This window comes from Bacillus rossius, chromosome 18 (genome assembly GCF_032445375.1).
Source record: "Bacillus rossius redtenbacheri isolate Brsri chromosome 18, Brsri_v3, whole genome shotgun sequence".
NCBI classification, from domain to species: domain Eukaryota; kingdom Metazoa; phylum Arthropoda; class Insecta; order Phasmatodea; family Bacillidae; genus Bacillus; species Bacillus rossius.
In genome coordinates, this window is record NC_086345.1 from 16464832 (window position 1) to 16480546 (window position 15715).

Genomic DNA, 15715 nt, shown 5'->3' on the forward strand with positions numbered 1-15715 from the left:
ATAATTAGTTGCCGGAGCAGCAATAATTCGATTTTCAGACCGAAATTTTAAACTATATAATGGAACGGCTCCGGTAAAACCTGAATAGAGATGAATAAATAATTAACCCCAGCTTTGGATCTACGACAAGGAATTTCGTTAAAAAAAAACTGGCCATATTGTACAAATTCATTAAACAGTTAATAGGTACTTTAAAGATTTTGTTTGGCACTGTTAACTTGGGTTTTGGCACCATCCGCCATTAATGGTTGCACGTTTTCCGTTCCACGCATCTTTAGGTCCGTTCACGAAATTACTCCCAACTGATGCCGTGTACAGAGAGCTGAGATGTTGCACATCTGTATCCAGTAACCATTTTCTGAAGTGAAAACTTCGTTAGCCGTGTTGAACGATTTTTGGTAGGAGCAAAACTTATGGGTTCGCGTCATCGACATGGTACTGACGTGTTGCGCCAGACTGGCGAATCGCAGCGGCCTGTTTACAAGTACACACATACATTTACTCGACTGTATCATGTGCGTGTTGGACTCTCTCTCTCGTCTTTTTTTTTTTTATGGGTAAAAATCGAAGTTAATGTGACCACGTGAATACATGACCTAGGTCTGACGACACTGGTATTGAATTTTTACGTGATTTTTTACATATATCTGTTGTGACTAAAAAATGATGTAAGGATAAATGATATCATGCTGACATCGTACTGATGTGATACCAAAATCATTTGACGTAGAAATGATGTCATGTTACATGTTTAAAAAACAAAGTTTTAAGTTTTCACTTCTGTTGACAGTCCCCGTGACTGGCTATATATATATATATGTATATATATATTTTTAAATGCGAACCCCGGTGCCCGTGAAGCGAGTGCATGTGTGAGCTTATCGTCTGTCGTTTTGTCCCGGGGCAGGGAACATCCGCGCGGTGATCCGTCTCCAGCCCAAGGGCCCGCCCGAGCGGCCGCGCGGCGTGGTTGCCGCCGACGTGGGCTACAACCACGTGTCGCTGCAGTGGCGTCCCGGATTCGACGGCGGCCTGCGCGGCACCAAGTACTTCGTGTCGTACCGCCGCGCTTCAGCCGTCACTTCGTCGTCCTCGTCGGGGGAGGAGGCGTGCGGCCGCGCCGCGGGGTACGGACCGTCGCCCCGAGGGGGCGGAGGCGAGGGCTGGCAGGAGTTTGACTGCCAGCGGAACAACCCCTGCAACGTTTCCGCCCTGGAGCAGCACCAGACCTACCTCTTCAAGGTCAGCTTCCGTCACTCTTCTGCACAGCATTGTATCTTTTATTACTTGAATCAAATGTAGAATCTTTATTAAACACCCCACGTTGTGTACTCATTAATTCTCCTGTAATTTCTATTATTCGAGGGCTCCACGTGTAATTTATCACGATAGCACTCTTTCCAATTTTATTTTACGTCTTGAATTTACCTGAAAGCGTACATTGTTTAAAAATTTTAACCAACCTTATGTTAACGAAAAAAACACGGGTTACAAATAGGTAATCCAGAGATCTTTGCGAATTAACGGTTTATCTTCACGGTATTAAGTTAACTTATTTTGGAAATATATGAGAAATAATAATCTAATTGCATTAACGGAACATTTAAAAGCTTGTTGAGTATACAGCAAAAATCTTCAATTTTTCCTTCCACTCTTGTGTTTAAATTGTTTAAAACGAAACATTGTACTCTAAAGTCGTAAACAGTCCCTAGTTTATATAAATATATCAGATTATTTGGGATTTCGAAGAACCCTTCGTTTATTTCAGTTAAATTATTCGTCGAAAAACCGTAAATTAATAGTGATTTTTAACAGTGAATTTACTTAAAATGATCTAATTACAGTGTGAAATTCTTCTTTGGCACTTCACTGGATTCCAAGAAAAATTTATCCCAAACAAACTAAAACAAACAAGGGAGGAATTTACATGGAACCAATTTAAAGGAAATATATTAAAAAAAAAAAAAAAAAAATTGACACTGCATTACCTTAAAACATTAATTTTTTTTTTGTTTGATAGTGGTTTTGTTGATACGATCATAAATTGGAAGCCTAAAAGATTTGCCCTTGAAAATATATATGTATATTTTTTTGTGTTGTATATGTTTTGCTTGACTAAAATTAAGTCACTTAAAAAAAAAAAAACACTGTTTGCTTTTATGAATGCTCGATATTAATATTATGCATGGTTATTATTATTTTAGAATTTTTTTTATTGTTTGATGTTATGCATAAGGCTCAATTGGCTAATAATCTTTTATCAGTTCAAACATTAAACATTTTTTTTTACTTCAATCATGTGTTTTATTATTCGACATCGCACATATTTTAAACATTTCGCTTGATATTTGTTTCATATGAAAAAACAAGTATTTTGCACAGGCCTAGTAACATACTGGTCAAACCTTCTTGCACACGGCGTACTGTTTTAATAATATTTCATCTACATATGCCATTGCAGTTTTGCACTGTTTTGTCATGGGAAAAATTCATAAATGCAAAAATGAATGAAAACATAAACCCACAGAAAACAAGCCTAAATCAGCTGATGTCAAACAGGTAAACCCAATTCTTGTGCTGTCGAATAATGAAGTTTATAATTTGTTCGTGTGTGCTGTTGTTGGTTTTATCTGTTTGATATCAGTGATTTAGACTCCTTTTCTGAGGATTTATTGTAATATATTTTTTTTTAATTTTTATTTTGCAGTTATAAAATTTTCTCATGACAAACAGTGCAAAACTGCAATGCCATAGGTCCAAGAAATAGTATTAAATCAAAATTCTCCATTGCATGAATCATTTAAAGAACAATCTACTGTTCAGTGGGTGGCAACTCAAATAACCCAATATGCACCCAAGTAGTGTTTAAAATCGACACGACGAATGGCAGTACTATAGCTAGCTGATTGTTTTGTAAATTCATAGGAAGCGTCAATGCTTATGATTAAATATAAATTGAAATTTTTTTTTTTTTGGACGAATTAAATGTATAAAAATAAATAACAAAAAGCAGCACAAAACATAAATTATTATTTAGTATTATTCTCTGTTTAGTGTGTGGGTTTTTTTTTTTAACGGTAATGTGTTGCCACCCGATCGCTTCTATGACAACTGAAAAAAAAAAAATTAAATCATCAGGTATATTATGTAGTCCATAATGTAAAAAAAAGAACTGTTTTAAAATGAGTTTGGGACGTTTGGGGAGGGGGGGAGGGAGAATTCAGCATTCTGAAATTGTATCAAGCTTCCTGGCAATGAACAAGTCAGTCCTGAGGCATTTATTATTATAAATAGGTACTCTACTATGCGAGGTTGACGGTTACGTAGTGCCTCCGTTCGAACCTTAAAAAAAAAAAAGTTGACAATCAATTTTTTTTTCAATGTATTTCATCGTCACACACTTAACTTCATGGTAGTAGTTATGCAAAAAGGAACCAACCCACAATTTTTGTTACATTTTATTTGAAAATAAATCAAAACAGCGCAAGGTCGGATCGTAACGTCGTTGCTATTATTATATCAGTATTCATACCGGACCGTTAAAATTATACCCGCATCATGTTATCAACAGGAGAATTACAATTCATAATTAACTTTTAACTTTGAAATACTCAGAATAGGTTTTCATGTGGGTTTGGTTCCTTTTTGCATAACTACGTACGTCCATTTGTAGGGTCGTGGACGGACGGCAGTGTAATTAGTGATTGTGTGCAGGTACAAGTGTATATTCGCTATTTTTGTCACTGTTGTTCATCCCGAGCGATGGTGACGGGAGAGAGGCTGTGCGGTGCAGTTGAAGGCCTACAACACCTTATTCTCTGTTTAGTGTGGGTTTTTTTTTTTTTTACGGTAATGTGTTGCCACCCGATCGCTTCTATGATAACTGAAAAAAAAATTAAACTATCAGGTATATTATGTAGTCCATAATGTAAAAAAGAACTGTTTTTAAAATGATTTTGGGACGTTTGAGGAGGGGGGAGGGAGAATTCAGCATTCTGAAATTGTATCAAGCTTCCTGGCAATGAACAAGTAATCCTGAGGAATTTATTATTATTATTATTATTATAAATACTCTACTATGCGAGGCTGATGGGTTATCTAGTGCTGCCTCCGTTAAGAGCCTTAAAAAAAAAAAAAAACCAGTTGACAATAAAAAAATTTTCAACGTATTTCATCTCGTCACGCACTCAACTTCATTTGTGGAGTCGTGGACGGCAGTGTAATCGGTGATTGTGTGCAGGTACATGTGTATATTTGTTACTGTCAGTGTTGTTTATCCCGAGGGAGAGTGACGGGAGAGTCTGTGCGCTGCAGGTGAAGGCCTACAACACCAAGGGCCACAGCGACTACTCGGACGAGGTCCCCGCGACGACGAGGGCGGACCGGATCCCTCCCCCTCAGCGCGTGGCCTACGACCCGGAGACCCACACGCTGTCGGTGAACCTCGCCGCGACGTGCCTGCAGCTCGTGGGGCTGGTGGAGGCGGCGACGGACGGAGAGGACTGGCGGGTGGTGCACACCCTCCCGCTGGCCGGCGGGCCGGTGACCCGTCGGGAGGCCACCGTGCTGGCGCTGGTGGGGCGTCACCGCCCGGCGCTGTCCGGGGGCTCCTCCCTCCCGGGCCCCGACGACGAGGGCCGGGCCAGCGCCAGCGCCGCCTTCGACTCCCCCGCGCCGCCGCGCGTCCGCGTCAAGCTGTGCCTCAAGGGCGACGAGGCGCGCTGCAGCGACTACACGGAGGCCGAGAGTACGTTCCCCTGACCGTCGGTCCTGCGGAACGAGCGGGAATCGCTAGCGGAATCATTAAGCTACCGTAATACGGGGTGAATGGAAACGGTCCATTCAGAGATTCAGAAAAAACTAAAATCCTTCAATGAAAAAATTATCCTTAACAAAGTCGGCAAAATTACTTTAAAAAAAATATGAGGATTGAAAAATTAATGGTTTTATCTGTAAAATACCTTCTTAGCAGGCTGTTTCTGTTCACCCCGTTTTACGGTACCTATTTTTATTTATATACATAATACTATTTAGCAGAAAAGTGTTAGTTGAAAATGATCGCAGGTGACGGAATTAAATGAAATTCTCAAAAAAAAAAATGATTTATAATATCTTTTTTTAATAAATATAATTTCAGAATCCCTCAACTTTTAAGTTTTTTTTTTATATACAGAAGATGAGTTAAGATTCATTTTCTTACAATATTGTGATAAATCTTACTAGTTATATATATATTTGGCAGTACAATATGTATTGAAAATATATTTTTTAAATCAACTTTTCACTTTTGAAACTTAAGCACATAAGTATTTTTCTTTCTCAGAGCTGCACCGAATTCAAATTTAAAAAAAAAAAACGCTGGCTTTCACGGCCAACGTCTGCATTGTCTCTTGGCTTCTGGGTGTGGGCCGTGTCGGGTGATTGTCTTGCGACGTTTCGGCAGTCATTGCAGCTGCCATCATCAGTCAAGACATTAGGCAGACTGCAATGACTGCCGAAACGTCGCATGACAATTACCTGACACGGTCCTACACCCAGAAGCCGAGAAAATGCAAGCGTAATTAATAAAGTATCGTTCTAAGTAAGAGATCAATTTCGTAATTTCAGTATTTCAAATATATGTATAGATGTTTTTATTTTATTATTATTCATATTTTTATTGTGTGTGGCTTATAACGTACTACCTATTGAAGTATCATTTTACACAAATACGTATGTATAATGATACTTCAATAGGTAGTTTTTTTTTTTTTTTGAAAAACAACTAAAGTGTGCACAAGTTAATTTAACGGTAAAGTTGACTGTAGTATATTATGATAATTTTTTGCATGATGACATGTGGTATACAGTCTTATCAGTGCCTATTGTAAAATTTATTAAATAAACAATAAATTTATTTTAGTCATGACTTGAAATGAAGGGGTGGAGCCATCAGATGTTGTTCGCCTGAGACTTTTGATGGAAGCTTCGGAAACACACTGTACCTTCGTGTTGCACGTTCGGTAATTTTTTTTTTTTTTTTTTCCCCCCAGTCGGTCCCTCGTACGTGACCCAAGCCGGCGCTCTGACCACGCCCGCCATCGTCGCGATCATAGTGTCGTGCGGAGTGTTCCTGCTGTGCTCCGGCCTGATCTTCGTGTTCTGCCGCTGCCGCAAGTACCACTTCAAGAAGGGCAACGAGAAGGACTACGAGATGGATTCGTCGACGTAAGTCCCCCGTGTGTCTCTCTCTCCGCTCGTCTTGGCTGGAGAGTCCTCTAACGCCCAGGGGCGCAACAACTAAATTTTCAAAAGGGACGTGGGAAGGGGGGGGGGGGGGGGGCAATATACTGTTTTTTTTTATAAAGAATCATCGTAGCTAGAAGGGGGGGGGGGTCCCTCCCCCGGGGAAAATTTTGTATTTCAAAGTGTGGAAAATGGTGCTATTTAAGCAGTTTTATTATTATCTAAAAAAATTGATTGCACAGCTAGTGGAAGTAACATATCCGACTTGCACGGCACTTTTCTTTGGCCGCCCCCCGTTTTCCCCCACTTTAAAGGTTTCAGGGGGGTGGGGGGCAAAATACCCTTGCGTTCCCCCTCCCCCTGTTGTTGCGCCCCTGTTGCGTTACGCCCCTTGGTCGCCCGCCTCTATGCTGACTTGTCTCGTGTGTGTCCCCCCTCCCCTTTCTTTGTCAACGTTTCAGGGTTTCAGAGGGGGGAGGGGGGGGCAAAATACCTTTGCCCCCTACCCCTCCCATGTTGTTGCGCCCCTGCTAACTAACGCCCCTGGTCGCCCGCCTCCGTGCTGACTTGTCTCGTGTGTGTGTGTCCCCCGGGCAGGGTGCGGCCGAGCCTGGTGACGCAGCAGCCCCCGCCCCCCTACTACCCCTCCGCGGGCGCCGACGGCAAGGCCTCCGTCGAGATGTCCCTGGACGACCCGTCCAAGGAAGGGGTGTACGCGTCGCAGAATGGCTACGGCTACCACGGCGGAGCGCCGGCCCAGGTCCCGGTCCCAGCGGGGCACAACGCCAACGGCGGAGAGTGTGAGTGGAAGTAGTCACTACGCGTGTCTGCTCCGACTTGATTGTGGCATAAACACCCGCCCCCTTCTCCCCTTCTCTTAACAGGGGGTGGGCGATAGCACACTTCCCCACACTCACACTAGGACAGCGTCTCAATACCGTAACGGCTATAATTAGAGACCGGAAAAATTCACGAATTCATTTCGCGATAGGCTAAAATACAAATCGTTATACCTCAGTGCTGCCTCTGCTATTGGCTCACAACTCACCTGGATGAATCTGAGCCAATGAGAAACACCCAACCAAAGCTGTATCGAATCACAGGCTGCTAAGTTGGGACGTCTAATAAGACAGCAGCCAATGAGTGGCTCACATTTAACCGAGTGTACGTAGAACTATGGAGTTCATCCTACAGGTCATTGAACCCACGAATTTTTCCGGTACCTAGCTATGATCAACCGTTTAAAAAAAATCGTAAACACCATTATGTATATCGTAATCTTTACGTTACCCTTAAGTGTATGAGCCGGTATAAATCATAATCTACCTATTTTTTTTTTCATACTAAATATTTTTAGCAGAAACGTGATAGTTAAAAATGATTGCAGGCAACAGAGTAAACGAAATTCTCGAAACAAAATGATTTATAACGTGTTTTAATAAATATATCAGAATCCCTCAACTTAAAACAGTCTTTTTTATATACAGAAGATGAGTTTGATTTATTTTCTTACAATATTGTAATAAATCTTAATATATATATTTGGCAGTACAATATATAATAAAAATATTTTTAAAATAAACTTCTCACTATTGAAACTTAAGCACGTAAGTGTTTTTCTTTCTCAGAGCTGCACCGAATTTGAATCCATATAAATCCATCACTTTACAACCTTGGTAAAGACTGTTCAAAAATAATTTTATGTATCCTACAAACAATATCCCTGTGCATTTTCCTTTAAACTTGGTCCTTCTTTCGATTGCCATTGATTTACTATTTTATTATATTTCGCAAAAAGTCTCAAGTCTCTAAAAAAAGGCGGGGGAAGCGAAACAAATGAAAGAGTTCGCAGATGTATCATAAATGTTTTAGAGCGTGCATGTATTTAGCGGTAAATTGTGAGCACACAAACAAACTCGTAAAATTGTTCCACAACATATACATGCCGCAGGGTGTGAATAGGCTCGAAGGAGGTAGCCACTGAATGGGAAAAGGGTGTTGGCCATTCTGTTACGTACTTAATTATAGCTGCTTGGTGATTACCTTCTCATAAAGGGCATACCCGGCCGAAACCACTGGCACGACCTAAGTTCTTGTATGCCCGGACCACATGTCGTATCAGGAACTTATGCCCTCAAATTTTAATACCAGTCCCTAAACGCCAATTCACCCTTAGCGAAAGGCCAATACCGTTGCGAGAAGTTAACACTCCTGTAACACGTTAACAATCTCACGTATTTTGAAAACTCGATGAAAATGCTACACTTATAATACAAAACTCTGATGAAATATAATGTAGAATTCTTTTAAAAAATGCAGCACTTGATAAATAAATGAATATTGTGTTTTAACTAGGTACATTTCTTGATGCAAATTACACATAGTTTCCACACCCGCTGCTATAATTTATTGTCTGAGAAATACGTCTACTATAGAATCATTAAAAGCGAAAGAGACTTGAATAAATTAATTGGTTTTGTAGTTGATTTTCGACAAGGGAATTTCATTAAAACACAGCACGTCCCAACTCCCCCGTAGAAATGAAGTGCAGCAGTGAATTGCTGAAGTAACTGTTTCAGAAGATTCCGGTTTGAATTCCTTTCCGCTCATTCTGAAAATTCGGGATGCATTAACCGTATGTGCTCGAATCTAAGGCTCTGTAAAAAATATGTGGTATTATAAGATAAACCCATCCTTTCAATCCTCAAGTTTCTCCAAATGAAGATTTTCACCTTAAAAATATAAGAGACATTTTTATTTTAACTAACACAATTATTTGTAAAACGAGATTGTTAGCTATGGTTAGAGACACCTGTATTTCGCGAATATATTTCGTGTCAAGGTATTTCACAAAATACTGTAGCTTTTCTCCTGTGGTTATTGGCTGAGGTCGGTGAGAGGTATGTCGTCCCGCTCTTGACGGGGCCAATGAGAATGTGGTCACCGTACTGCTGCACCCTCACAATTTGCCATGACTCTTAGAAAAAGCTACAGTGTTTTGTGAAACACCTTGACATGAAATGAAAATTGCGAAATACAGGTGTACCTAGCTGTGGTGCATTGTTTTATTTATACAGTTATTTCACCTGCCGAGCCTGGTGCCTCCCCTTTCCTTTTATTTTTTCTTCCGCCATGCCTATTGCGAATGCTTGGCTCTTGTGTCCCAGGGGTTAATCTCGGCTACATGGACAACAGCTACTCAAACTCCAACAACGGGGGGTCCGTCAACTCGCAGGACTCCCTCTGGCAGATGAAGATGGCCGCCCAGGCGAACAACAACGCGAACAACGTCAACTCTGACCACCACCACCATCTGGTGGACAGGTAACGCACCGCATTTCTCTCTCTTGCTCTGGTCTTTCTCTTCCCCCCCCCCTTCCTTTTAAAGTTTCTTTTATTTCCCGCCACACCGCCCCCTCTTTTTTTTTCCCCCATGGCGCTAAGTGCTGCAGCATTAAAGCTGTATTAGGCCCTGCCATCATGAATTTTTTTCTATCTTCTTGCTATAATTTCAATTTTTTGGACTATTCATACCAATTTGTGGCATGTCAAGGCATGAATCGTACCTCCCAGTTTAAAAATAGGGCCACCAACCCGGCATCATTTGCCCAGAGTGCCAGGTTTTTTTTTTAGGTACGGGAGAATTTGATTTGTTGGTGGTTGGGGTTGGGGATAAAGGGACAAAAAAAATTTTGAGGGCCGGGGAAAAAAAAGAGTTTTAACGAACGTTATTGATTTGGTGTGCAAAAATACGTGTAATATCCTACAATTTAAAGCTCAGCAGAAAGATGTATAGTATCCCCGCGTTTGCCATAACAGCAACACACAACCTGCTACAACCATTTATTAAATTTAAATTTTTTAAAAGCCAAAATGGACTGTGTCTTTGAAAAACCTCAGTTTTTAGTTGCATAATGTAAGATCTCATAGCTGATGCTAAATGAGCTTTAATTTGTAAAATTTTATGATGTTTGGGGATTACTGGAAAATGAATGGGTATGGCCAAAGATTATCTGCCCAGAATGCTAGCTACTTGAAATGGGACCTAGGTATCCTATTACTTTTCGATAACTATCTTTTGATATGTTGAACATGCCACCACCCTCAGATTAAATACAGTCTGGCTGTAAAAAATTTGAAAAGAGGTGAATTGTGACATTTTAACAAATGGTCTGGAGTGATTTTATGGTTATTTATGCATGACATGAAATAAATTTCATTATATACCTTGATAAAATAAATAACTGTACATTCATTTTTGCGAGTCATTCATTCAAATCCAAGCAGGATGAGATTATGTCGGACATCTGTTTTGTGTGCATGTGTACGCATGTCTAACTCATACGCAGGGTACTAGGTTCATTTTGTTTCGACCATTGGGATCGTTCGTACGTAGTTGTGCCTCTTATGAAGACAGAAATTCGTGTAAATACAAATTCAGTGTGTGCGGGGTCTTACCCCTCTGTAACCCTCACTGTTAGTCAATGATGTATTATATCAACCTGCAATAGTTGCATTAACAGGCTGATAAAGTTAGCTCATCCTGTGACGGAAGTTTTTTTTTTTGTTATAGACAGACCGCTACGAAATCTCTGAACCATTAGGGACCAGGCTCAAAAAAACTAGGAGACATTGATAAAAAAAACTAATTAATTAATTATGATTTTATTTGAACATCAAAGTAATTAACGATACCTATATATACGTAGTAACTTGGTACCATATCAGTAGTTAGTATAAAATCATTGCAGTTTAAATAACGCCCTGGTTTCTTGGAGCCGGCCATTTCTGCACGAACAAGATCTTGTAACGACGGAATCGGCTGGTGTTTTCAAAACCACTGTGTGGTTGCAGCTTGGTATCTTGGCAGAAGTTAGGTCCGCCGGTAAGGAGGCTTGTAGAGAGCCCTGGTTACTGACTAGCTAGCTCTACTGATGGTATCTTGGCAGAAGTTGAGTTTGCCGGTAAGGAGGGCTTGTGGAGCCCTGGTTACTAACTAGCTAGCTCTACTGATGGTATCTCGGCAGAAGTTGAGTTCGCCGGTAAGGAGGGCTTGTGGAGCCCTGGTTACTAACTAGCTAGCTCTACTGATGGTATCTCGGCAGAAGTTGAGTCCGCCGGTAAGGTAGGCTTGTAGAGAGCGCTGGTTACTGACCAGCCGGTGACCGTGTGAACCGACCGGTGTCTCCGGAACAGGACCAACTCGTACGGCTACGACCCGCTGACCCACGGGGGGTACGGGGCGGTGGACGACTACGCCCCCTACCCGCACCTCAGCGGCTCCCCGGAGCACGAGTACCGCTCGGGGGCGGCGCAGCAGCGAGGCAGCAACAACCCGTCGCGGCAGGACTACGCCGGCGACCCCTACGCCGCGGTCCACAAGCAGAAGAGGCGGGTGGACCAGCACCTGGGTGAGCGAGCATGGACCAACACCACTCAAGTGTTGCTTCATGAGGATTGGGTGTGTTTGGGGGGGGGGGGGGAGGAGTGGTTAGAACGAAGTCATGACTTACCGCCGAGCAAGGTGGGGTAGTGGTAAATTCCGGTATTCCCGTTCCCAGAAGAGTCCCGTAACGCAGCGGCACAACAACTAAATTTCCAAAGAGGGGGGGGGGGGGTCCGGGGGTCCTCCCCCGGGAAAAATTTGTATTTCAAGGTGGAAAATGGTGCTGTTTAAGCAGTTTTACTATCTAAAAATTGATTACACAGCACATTATTTGCCCCCTGTTTGCCCCCACTTCAAAGTTTCAGAGGGGGGGCAAATTACCCTTGCCTCCCCCATGTTGTTGCGCCACTGCCGTTATGAACTCCTTTCTGGCCATTCTGGATTCAGTTACCAAATATGTACTAGAATCTGAGGCGTCATATACATCATGTGTATAGAGACCGGAAAAATTCGCGGATTCTTTTCGCGGTAGGCTAGACTCCAAACTCGTTCAGCTTCATTCTGAGTCGGTGATTGGACCACCGTTTACCTGAAGGAGTCTTAGCCTGTTGAAAAACCTTCAACAAAAGAAGTATCAAATTACAAGCATCCCAGGAAACATGTGTCACGAGTCATTATCCAATGAGTAGGTGCAATTTGTTCTAGTACATAGAGGTTCTTGGAGTCTATCCTAGAGGTCTTTGAAATTGCGAATTTTCCTGTCTCTAATCATGTGTCACCTTAGATTGGAAAACGCCCTTATAATCATTATGAGACAATCCCATAATGGTTTTCATCCTCAAGTTCTGGCCGTTCTGAAAATGCAGGATCCATAGGCGAAATATATTATATGTCACCTTAGATTCGAAAACACCCTTATAATCATTATAAGATGATCCCATCATTGTTTTTATCCTCAAGTTGATGATGTTTACCTACAAATATAAGACACACTTTGATTACAAGTAACACAATCGTTTGTAAAACTGAAATGTTAGCTATGATGGTGCATTATTTTATTTAAGTAGAAAATCAACCCTACAGCTTTGGCCAGTAGGATTTGCGCACATGCTGTACTGATTGAACTCTTTACTTCCTTTAGCCTTGAGTACAGAGAGATTGTTCGTCGATGTGAAATGTAGTGCTTGATGTCTTTCTAAAATAAACAGGAGTGTTGAATACACAGTTGTGTGCCTGAGATCATCATTTGACCTTAATGCAACTGTTGACTAGTTTATCCCAGTTTCTTGTGCCATATCCTTATTGGTCTTAAAAATGTCCTCTTTTATTGCTTATTATTACAAATGCAAAAGAGTTTTCCTGAATATGTTTTTTACTACCTATTTAGTCATTAAGGGACTCGCCTACCCGGACACACATTTAAGTGTGCAGAGCTTCAGGAAAAACAACAGAATTTAAAAACTGGTTAAGATACCAGAGTGATGTCTGTTTACGAAAAGCATTGAAGAATACGCTGAGGTGGATGGGTCATTCTGTTTTCGTGTTTGATTACTAAACTGTACCCTGTTTTCTCGCATAATCGTCACACTTTTTATTCTAAAATCAAGTTTTAAAAGTAGAGGTGCAATGATTATGCGGAAAAAAAAAATTTTGTTAGGTAAAGTTATTCATGAAAACAAAACCCATTCATGGAAAGTACGTTTATTTAAAAAGTGAAGTTTAGCACGCCAAACAACTTAAATTAATAATTCATGCAACAAAAACCTTTCTTCAAAAACTTTAAATAGCAAAACAAAAACTGTTACACGAACGCAAGCCACTTGAATGGGACGTGAACAAACGCGTAACTGTCGTAGTACAAGCTTGCCACGAAAGAGAGTGCGGGCCGTCAAATGTAGTTAACTCGGCACCTGGCAGAGAGCACGCGGTGCATGCAATCCGCGAGATATCGATATTCGACTACGTGCGCGCGCTCTATACGGGAAGCAAAATAACCAAACATGAATGATGCCAACTAGCGCTGGCTACATTTTTATAAACAGTACACTGCGGCGATGTAGACGATCAGATAAAGGAGATAACGTTTAAAAAGTCTTTATAAGAAAATTTACACGTCAGACAACTTCGTATTTCCGTTAATTAAATAAGTAAGTGGTAATGTCCGAATAAATATTAGATTTCTACTTTAAAATACATCGTTTTATACGGAAAAGATACCTACACAAAGCGCTCGGCATCTAATTGCGGGACCAAAAACATCATGCGATGTTTACGCAATAAGTTTATTTATCCCAATTTTGACGCCATGAAATATGGGTGTGACTATTATGCAAGTGCGACGATTATGCGATAAAAGAGGGTATTTTTGGGAGCGTGGAAATGGATATAATACATGTTTTCAAAATAATTTTTTAGACATGAAACATTAGGTACATATTCTTGGAAGCACTCAAGAGGTGCATTATACCTTTATCTTAATTTTTTTTTTGCCATATAATGTTATCATTACCACTCAAATCTCTTAGTTAACTCCGTGCATGACGAGAAGACTGCGTATCAGTTCAGAGCCTTGTGCTTCGAGGCAATACCCCACTTGAAGCACCAGCGAGTGTCGTTATTAATCATACTGCCTCACTAACACAAGTACACCCCTGACTAGGCGGGCCCCGTAATATTTTAAGCAACAAATCAATTCTCAAATCTCAAACTAAAACCAAATAAATAGGTGTGTCTTATCATCAAATGAGTTGTACGAATGTGAGATGCCATAGATTGTATTAACACAGTCCATCTTCTTGAGTTTAAAAGCAACAAAAAAAAAATGTGCATCTTAGAATCGAGTATAAATTTATTTATTTGCTCTCTCTTTTCTCTTGGTTGGGTGAAATAAATATTGCAATCGTCATCAAGTCTGATCGCTAGGGTCAAGCTCTATTTTCTCCACTGCCAATAGTTTATTTTGAATGTGTTAATATTGTATAGGGAAAGTCAAGATCAAGAACGATAGAGCATTCATTAGGTGATCTTTTTATATGAAGTTAACTACTAGGTATACATATATGTAGAATAATCGGTGCATCCTATAAAACTAGATGCTTAGAAGCTGCCAATAATAATAATTATAATAATAATATTTAGTATAAGAGGCAAGATTCGATGGTTAGTATGAGTTTATGGTAAATAATACTGACAAAATTTAAAAAAAAAAATTAGATTAATTTTTTCTTTACACCTTTGGTCAATATATTTTGGTGTAGACCAAATGCTAGGTAAATGATGACTTCTGATTATGATTTTGATGATTTTAACTAAGTGCTGTTACACTTATGAATAATTTCTAGATTTTTGTAATTTTATGGTGGATAAAATTGCTTTGAGTGTTATATAGTGCATTGACATCCTTTTTTGGTGTTATTTCAGTTTCATCTCGATTCACCAAAATCTTGTCTCTTCTATTTTGTATTTAGATGTTGGTGCACATCATTAGTGTATAAACTAACTTACACATGAAATTTTTTTAATGGTAATTAACTGTTCCAATTGTTCTACACCACAAATCATTTATACATTTTTAGTATATGTATATTATGATTTATGGAGCGTACAATAATAAGGATGGGCATGTGCCTACGTGTGTGTTTCGGCTAGGTGCTATGTCTATTTGGATTTTGAATGTTTGCAGGTTGCGAAATGTCCGTCTGTCCCATAGTGCATCCTTTGCCACAAGAAATTTCTCAGAACAAATAACTTAACCCCTGCAACTATCATTCCTAGTTTGAATTGCAAGAAACTGAATGAATGGTTTATAACCAAACACTGGGCCCTCTTTAAAAAATAAAAAAAAACATATTGAACACATTTTATTTCTTATCCTTCAACCTCGTGGAGGTAATATCACCCCCCCCCCCCCCCCCCTCTTTCTTCTCTTTTTGACTTTATTTTTAGACATTTAAAATAAATGTAAGTTTTTTTTTTTTTTAATTGTGATAGTGATTCTAAGTTAAATTTGTTGTCTGTAGCATGTTTTGTAGTGTTTTATCAGTTTTATTTTCTTCAGATATGTTTGCATGTATTTATTCATATTAATGTGTCAGTAATAATTTG

At 40.1% G+C, this 15715-nt stretch overlaps 1 protein-coding gene across 1 annotated transcript in view; it reads left to right on the forward strand.

Annotated features, from left to right (window-relative positions):
* Window positions 1-15715, forward strand: part of LOC134541117 (hemicentin-1) — a 398582-nt gene that overhangs the window by 372775 nt on the left and 10092 nt on the right. The window contains exons 8-13 of the mRNA XM_063384293.1: window positions 908-1242; window positions 4315-4747; window positions 6033-6207; window positions 6823-7025; window positions 9393-9549; window positions 11422-11636. Coding sequence (XP_063240363.1) covers window positions 908-1242; window positions 4315-4747; window positions 6033-6207; window positions 6823-7025; window positions 9393-9549; window positions 11422-11636 — 1518 coding nt within the window. The remainder of the gene's footprint in view (window positions 1-907; window positions 1243-4314; window positions 4748-6032; window positions 6208-6822; window positions 7026-9392; window positions 9550-11421; window positions 11637-15715) is intronic.